The following is an 8,957-nucleotide window of genomic DNA, read 5'->3' on the forward strand; positions in this document are numbered from 1 at the left end:
GAATCAGTGGGGAATCCCCGCTCGTTTGGAAAGGTTTCAAGTTTTTCGTACTGCTCACTTTTTGCAATGTGCAGGAACCAGTGGGGGATCCCCGCTCATTTTTGGAAAGGTGCCAAGGAAAGGCATGCAAATAGCATGTAGTTTCAAAACGTGTTTATTACTTGCTTACAAATATTTTCATAATTTCTTGAATGAATTGTACTCTATGCTTGTCCATGAGACACGATGTGGCTTTCCCACTATTGCTCCATGGTCGGTTATCGACATTAGCTAGTTTATTGCATGTATTAAATCAGTATTTTTTACACAGTGGAACGATAAACACATAGCTGATATCTCTAAAAAAGTGAAGATGAAGCATTTTAAGAAAGTGTGTTCACATGATAGTGTTATTGTAGCAGTGAATGCTGACAAGGAGAAGTATTTAAACTATGAAATAAGTACAGGTGGTAGTACTATCGGATACGTATGTGTGCGTTGTCATGACAGTAAGGAATTGAATTTCTTTGGAGTACCAAAAAAATTCAACTCTTATGATGGTGGATATGCGAGATTGAGATCTCCGGAGATGATTACACTCAAAGAGAATGCCAATATAAAAATAATAGTTGATAAAGAGGGGTATCTTCTTGCTAGTGCTTGTGGTAATATGTTACCCAGTGTTAAACCATATCGTCAGCTTTCGGGTATTAGCATTCAAACAAAAGCAAAGACGAAAAGAAAAGCCTACTCTTCTAATAATATCATAAACCATATCCTGTCTACGTGTAGGAACTGTTAACTGTTTAAAAATAGTGTGATAATAGACAATGAAATTTCTAGAAAAATAAAAAGGGCATTGGCAGAAAATATCACTAAGGAATATAAAGATGAATCAATGAAAAACAAAGTACCAGCAAACGTTACTGCCATTGATCAAACAGTCAATGAATCAAATACTACCAAAGATGAAAAGCATATTGATCCTGTCGATGACACACCTATTAAAATTGTGTATGAGTCAAAATGGAATAATGATTATTCTACTGATTACGAACTGAGAGAAGACAATAGCTATACTATCAAGAGAGTTCATGGTGAAGCATTTTATGGAACAGATTCAAAATGTCCAAAGTTGTTCAATTCTACATGACATTATTTCATTAAAAATATATTATACATTACATTGTTATGTGTTCATTATTTTTAGAGTAGGCTAGCATATCGAACGTTTAGAATGTATATTAAAACATCGGAGATGTAGGAAAAGGATTTACATACATCATATATTGGAATAACTTAAGGTATAGTATGAATTTCTTTCAAAAAAAACTAAAATACTAATACTATTAAAAGCTAACTGCAATAAAAAAACATTTTTTTTTGTAACTTCTTTTTTTTATAAATAAAATATCTTAATGAATTTATGTTATTTTATTATTGGTTTCAAAAAAAAAAAAAAAAAAACGAAAATACTACAAATATTAAAAACAAAAATCACAAAAAAAAAAAATTTATTATTCACGGCTTTTTTTTATAAATAAAAAATATTAATGAAATTTAGTTTTTTTATTAATGTATTGAAAAAAAAAAAAAAAAAATACTACTACTACTATTAAAAAAAACATTCAAAAAAAAACCAAATTTTTTTTTAAAGCATTTTTTTTAAAAATAAAATATATTAATTAATTTATGTTTTTTTTTTAATTTATTTCAAAAAAAAAAAAAAATGAAAATACTACTAAAATTAAAAAAAAAAAGAAAAAAAAAAAATAATTATTTATTAACTTCATTTTTTTATAAAGAAAAAATATTAATTAATTAAATTTATATTATTAATTTATTTAAAAAAAAAAAAATAAACTAAAAATAAAAATATTAACAATTAAATGCAAAAAAAAACAAAATGATGTATTAAAAAATATTTTTTATAAAGAAAAAATCTTAAAGCATTTAAGGTATAGTATGATTTCTGTATTGTTTATACATGAGGTGACTTAACGAAAGAGTTTGTTACTTTCTTACAATAGAACTATTCTAAAGAACATGAAGGGGTGAAGCTTGAAGATATTTATTGATTAAATTTATTAACAGATTTTTTTTGAGAAAAAAAAAACAACAACAACAAATGTTTACATAAAAATAGTACTTAGAGTTCACTCTTAAACATCCACAAACGATGGTCCCATGATATAGGATAGTTTTTAACATGTCTTATGGATTTATCCCGATCAGGTATGTTCTTAGGTATCCACTGTGCGAAGAACCTAATCTCGTCTTCAGGACGGTGATAGCCCCATTCAAATTTAGGACACTTAAACTCTTCTAGATTGAAAAGTGGAATCCTAGGGTCACACTTTTGAATTAAAACTTTATCTGTAGGTACATTGCCCTTTACATAGAGCGCTTCAACTCCGAAAAAGCTGCAAATTCCACTGACTTCCTCCTGGCCATTTCTCAGTTCCTGACCAGTATTATTAAGTGGTGTAATCACTCTATCGTAGAATCCCAGTCTGTTTATATAACGTAATGTAGTACTCCACAAGCTTTTATCATGCTCAAACAGATTATAGTTCACTAGCCAATGATAACAGTCAATTTCTTCGAGATCCATAGACAATAATAAAAAAGCACAGTCGAATATAACACCGCAAGATGATTTTTTCAAACTGATAAATTCGGTGTCATACAGTCCTATCATCTTGGAGGCTATTAATGTAGTTGTTAAGCAGAGAAATACTTCATCAAACTTTTATACCTTCGCTCAAGGTTGAATGGAGTTATTACTAGTGAGATGAGTCTTAAAAACATCTGAATTCATTGTGGGGAGGAGTCATAAAACCCTTGGAAGTCATTGCGAGGGGAGTTGTTGAACTCTCGGTAACTGATAAATTCTGTGTCATACTGTCCTATCACCTTGGAAGTTATTAATGTAGTTGTTAAGTAAAAAAATACTTCATCCTCCTAGAATTATTTAAACTATATGCAATTATGTTAAAAAATGAAGATATTTATGTAGAGTTTCAACTAGCTATGGTGTCTGAAAACCGAAACAGCTAATTAAATATTCTAATTCATGATTTCAGGCACGTAAGGCTCAATAGTAACCGAAACTCTAAAAAAAAACAATTGAATATTGATACCAATAGATATATCAAAAATGTTCCTTTAGTAGCTACGCAATTAGGCAAAAAATGAAGATATTTCAATGTTCCTTTAGTACCTAGGCAATTAGGCTAAAAATTAAGATATATATGCAGAGTTTCAACTTCATTGTGGGGAGGAGTCATAAAACCCTTGGAAGTCATTGCGAGGGGAGTTATTGAACTCTCGGTAACTGATAAATTCTGTGTCATATTGTCCTATCATCTTGGAAGTTATTAATGTAGTTGTTAAGTAGAAAAATACTTCATCCTCCTAGAATTATTTAAACTATACGCAATTAGGTTAAAAATTAAGATATTTATTTAGAGTTTCAACTAGCTATGGTGTCTGAAAACCAAACAGCTATCTTGATTTCAAAATCAGGGGTATTACCAAAGCCTAAAAGTAAAGTACAAATTAAAAGCAGTCAAAAAAAAGAAGAAAATAAAGCCATTTGGTTTTGATTTTGGAAAATGTCCAAAAAGTGTCCTTTTTTCAAAAAGTTGCCTTTTTTTTTAAAAAATTTAAATTTCTGTTCAAAATATTTTCATGGAATAATAAATTTTTATTTTAAAATATTTTTTTTTTATTAAAACCAAACACTATAATTAAATTTTATAATTAATTATTTAAGGCACTTACGGCTCAATATTACCCCAAACTCTAAAAAAAAAAAAACGGAATATTTATAAAACAATATACAACAAAAATTTTAAATTAGTAGCTACGCAATTAGGCAAAAAATTAAGATATTTCAATGTTCCTTTAGTACCTAAGCAATTAGGCTAAAAATTAAGATATTTATGCAGAGTTTCAACTTCATTGTGGGGAGGAGTCATAAAACCCTTGGAAGTCATTGCGAGGGGAGTTATTGAACTCTCGGTAACTGATAAATTCTGTGTCATATTGTCCTATCATCTTCGAAGTTATTAATGTAGTTGTTAAGTAGAAAAATACTTCATCCTCCTAGAATTATTTAAACTATACGCAATTAGGTTAAAAATTAAGATATTTATGTAGAGTTTCAACTAGCTATGGTGTCTGAAAACCAAACAGCTATCTTGATTTCAAAATAAGGGGTATAACCAAAGCCTAAACTTAAAGAACAAATTAAAAGCATTAAAAAAAAAGAAGAAAATAACGCAATTTGTTTTTTATTTTTTAAAATTTCAAAAAATTGTCATTTTTTTAAAAACTTTGCCTTTTTTTTTTTAAAAAATTTAAATTTATGTTAAAAATATTTTAATGGAAGAAGAAAAGTTGAGTTTCAACTAGCTATGGTGTCTGAAAACCCAAACAGCTAATTAAATATTCTAATTCATGATTTCAGGCACGTAAGGCTCAATAGTAACCGAAACTCTAAAAAAAAAAAAACGGAATATTGATACCAATAGATAGAACAAAAATGTTCCTTTAGTAGCTACGCAATTAGGCAAAAAATGAAGATATTTCAATGTTCATTTACTACCTACGCAATTATGCTAAAAATTAAGATATTTATGCAGAGTTTCAACTTCATTGTGGGGAGGAGTCATAAGACCCTTGGAAGTCATTGCGAGGGGAGTTATTGAACTCTCGGTAACTGATAAATTCTGTGTCATACTGTCCTATCATCTTGGAAGGTATTAATGTAGTTGTTAAGTAGAAAAATACTTCATCCTCCTAGAATTATTTAAACTATACGCAATTAGGTTAAAAATTAAGATATTTATGTAGAGTTTCAACTAGCTATGGTGTCTGAAAACCAAACAGCTATCTTGATTTCAAAATCAGGGGTATTACCAAAGCCTAAAAGTAAAGTACAAATTAAAAGCAGTCAAAAAAAGAAGAAAATAAAGCCATTTGGTTTTGATTTTGGAAAATGTCCAAAAAGTGTCCTTTTTTTTTCAAAAAGTTGCCTTTTTTTTTTTGAAAAAATTTAAATTTATGTTACAAATATTTTACTGGAAGAAGAAAAGTTCAACTTTGATTCTGAATTTTCTTAATGAAAATGAAATAAGTTATTGATCAATTCTATTTTCCCAAAATAATATCAAAATTTTCCACTTCAGTTAAAAAAAAAATTCTTGTGAGTCTGAAGTTGATTGTCCGAAAAGTAGACTCCCATGAAAAATACCTCCAGGGAAAGTTCCCCCCCTTTGAAAGGCCCCACCCCCGGAAATTCCCCTTAAAAAAATTCTATTTTCACTTAAAATTTCCCCAGGAAAATTTCAGGCCCACAATTAGGCCTGGGATATTCTCCTAAGCCTACTTTCACATGAGAATGGTTTGTTTTTTATATTAGTATGTGATTGTTTTTCAAATCATTGGCGAAATCCCCCTCCACGGAAAATTTTTCCTGGAAATCTCCCCCTCCCAACACACCGCGTCGCCCCTGAACAAGTCCCCCACTGGGACTTTCCTCCGCAGACCCGAAACACTCTCCCCACGAAAAACCCCCCCAGAGCAGGTCCCGCAGGCGGACTAGTGCCCCCTGCCCCGGCCGGGTTTAGAGCGCCAGGGGTCCAAGTGAGGAGCCCCAGATACCGGGCGACACAGCATGTACCTGCCCATGACATATGGCACCATCCCCTGTGTAAAATGTCCTCTGGAAGGTTTACCCCCGGAACTTCCCTCCCTACGGAAAGTCCTTCCTGTTAAATATCACCCCTGCGGAAAATCTCCCGCCCGCAACAAAAAAAAAAATCCGTAGGCTATACTTTCCAATGCTAACAATGGGCAAATTTCATACCTTACATTCTTAACATTTGCAATACCTTTACGCTAATACCTCTTCGCAAAAAATTCGCAAATATCGTAAACTAAAGAAGTAAGTACATCACTGTTGTTAGCTCCATCATTAATCTCCAATAATGTAAATGCAACCCTCATTTTTTTCCTCTGCTAATATCCTTGCAAATAAAAACTATTCTCTTTGAATTCAAGTCCATTACTAATATGTAATGTAAATAAAACTAAAAAGATCAACAGGTTTTTCCAACACGTATGTAACCTAAAAAAAAAAAACTTGTATGTCATGAAATAGAAATTAAGTTAATTTTGCCAGAAAAAAATTGAACCAGAACAGATTATGAACACCCTGTTTTGTACGATCACGTACGCAAAGTCCATACCTTCAAGAAAATTCCATATGATATTTCAAATTTACTATACCATCTATAGAAATGATACCTCTTTGCTAATGACCCTGGTAACCGTCCAATGCATTGAAAACCTACACACATATCTATACCTTAGGCGTAGGGTTCAAATATATAGATGCCTGGCCCGTGGTAAGGCATATTACGCAATCACTGGCTGTATCTATTAATGCTTTACTACTATTATATTCTCTTGTCAAAAGATCAGTGTATTACATCATCTTGTATGTGAAGATGCGGTTTTTGACAAGGATTAAATAAAAAAAACAAGTTTTTTTAACTGAAAGTAAGGAACGACGTTAAAACTTAAAACGAACAGAAATTTTTCCTTATATGAAGGGGGCTGTCCCCTCCTCAACGCCTCGCTCTTTACGCTAAAGTTTTTTTTTTGTTTAAAAAAATAGAGTTGTGAGAAAGTCAAACTTTAGCGTAAAGAGCGAGGCGTTGAGGAGGGGACAGCCCCTTCATATACGGAATAATTTCTGTTCGTTTTAAGTTTTAACGTCGTTCCTTACTTTCAGTTAAAAAACTTGTTTTTTTTATTTAATTTTTGAACGTTTTTGAATTAATGCAGGTTTTGATTTTGGCTCACCGTACATGAATAATTAAAACAAAATTTGCACATTATATTTGGTTAAATGGCTTTCTCGAAACTTGTTTAATTTTATTTACGAACGTTTTTATTAGTAATAAATATACGTAACTTAGAATTAACTTACGTAACGAACTTCTATATTCATAAATTTTTAACACGTATATTAGGGGGTTCGCCCCCTAGTCAATGCCCTGCTCTTTAAACTATAGTTCGAATTTTTTTTCCAGTTCTTTAAAAATGATCTCTTAATCACAATCAGTTGATCAGTTGAAAAACTTGTTTTTTTTTTATTTAATTCCTGATCTTTTTCTTTAATAATGCTGGGAAATCCGGCGCCCCCTTCATAGCAATGTCCCTTCCCCCATGCAAACTTCCGTCATGGACCGCTCCTTCCCTATAGCCCCCGACCCTCTCCTTCCCCCACCTCCCCGAAAAAATCTCCTCTGAAAAAGTCTGTATAATTCCCAATAACCAATACTATATGTTAACATTGAGTAAAGTTCATAACTTTCAGACCTCCCCCTGGGGACTTTGGGGAATCAAGTCATCCTAAAAGACATTTTTATCATATTTTCGACCATGCTGAACAAAATGGCTATCTCAAAATTTTGATCGGTTGACTCTGGAAAAAAAATGAGCATGGTAAGGGGCCGAGCTGCACTCCATTTTTTTTTGTCACTTAAAAAGGGCACTAGAACTTTTAATTTCCATACCAATGAGCCTTACTACGATATTCTAGAATAACTGGGTCGATACGATTATCCCGGGGAAAAAAAAAAAAAAAAAAAAAAAAAAACACACAAACAAATAAACCCGCACCCGGGATCTTTCTCTGGCAAAAAAGTGAAAATTCCACATTTTTGTATATAAGAGCATGAAACCTATACAAAAGGGTTATCTGATACGCTGAATATGATGGTGTGCCTTTCATTAGGTTTGAATAATTTTTAGGGGTTCTATTCCCCTTGTTTTGAAAATCAGCCAAATTTTCTCAGGCACGTAACTTTTGATGGGTAAGATTAAACTTGATGAAACTTATATATTTGAAATCAGAATTAAAATCTGATTCTTTTGATGTATCTATTGGTATCAAAATCCCATTTTTTAGAGTTTCGGTTACCATTGAGCCGGGTCGCTCCTTACTTACAGTTCGTTACCACGAACTGTTTGATAACATTTTAATACATACGAAAGACACTAGATATAACAATTTCCTTTCAAATAAACCCTTAAACAGCTCCCTATGATGTCCCAGTGCCCTGCTAGCTGTAACGAAAAAGAAAAGAAAAAAAGTACAACCCATGCAAAAAAAAAATGATGGTTCAAGGTTGGGGGGGGTGTGCGTTTCCTCTGTGGAGCCTCCGACAATGGCGATTCCAATGGTGCAGTTTTTTGTTTCGATTTTCTAGGCGTTTCAGGCTCTTTTTTCAAAATTCCCGTTAATATGTTTTCATTTAACTTTTTATTATTAAGACTAAATCAAACAATACTTTACCATTCTATAATAACCTTTTCACTTGACTTTTTTTTCTAAACTTGTTTTTAAGTTTTCAGTTACTATGGGCTAGAGTTTGTTCTTTACTAGGTTGCACCGATGGCTGTAGCAGCTATGGGTGCAGTCATGATAGCTGGAAGAGTTTATCTCATTTCAACCAAACTGTCAAAAACAATATTCGATATGCCAACTTTAATTTCTGTGCTCTTGTTTATACTGTACTCAATACTTGTCCCAGGATCAAGTGGTATCATACTACTAGTAAAGTTCAAGCCAACAAAAAGAATAGAAATTGTTAAAGATTTTCACAGGTACTCTCTGGCTTCAATCTTTGCAACCGCCCCCCGCCCCCTCATGCATTTCCTACTTCCTTCAAAGTTCTCTTTAGATGAAACTTCAGTTTTTCCTTAGTCCAGCTGAATTTCTATATAGGAATTTTTTTGGCAAACAAACACACTTAATCCGTAGATCGTCACCCAAAAGATCTACTCACTGTTTCTCCATTTTCGAGATGCACCGTCCATTACACCCGACACCATAGCACCATTGCCAGTTCTAACCTTATTACGAGATATATTTGTCAACAAATCATTAAGGCTTGAGC

General features: G+C 32.3%; 1 protein-coding gene across 1 annotated transcript in view; it reads left to right on the plus strand.

The window, feature by feature from the left end:
- LOC148941890 (integral membrane protein 2B) overlaps nt 1-8,652 on the plus strand; it is a 26,266-nt gene extending 17,614 nt beyond the window's left edge. The window contains exon 5 of the mRNA XM_089103169.1: nt 8,444-8,652. Within this exon, the coding sequence (XP_088959295.1) occupies nt 8,444-8,652 (209 nt within the window). The remainder of the gene's footprint in view (nt 1-8,443) is intronic.
- The last annotated feature ends 305 nt before the right edge of the window (nt 8,653-8,957 follow it).

The sequence above is a fragment of the Artemia sp. Qi Xiang Cuo genome, chromosome 17 (assembly GCF_049724085.1).
Source record: "Artemia sp. Qi Xiang Cuo chromosome 17, ASM4972408v1, whole genome shotgun sequence".
In the NCBI taxonomy this organism is placed as follows: Eukaryota; Metazoa; Arthropoda; class Branchiopoda; order Anostraca; family Artemiidae; genus Artemia; species Artemia sp. Qi Xiang Cuo.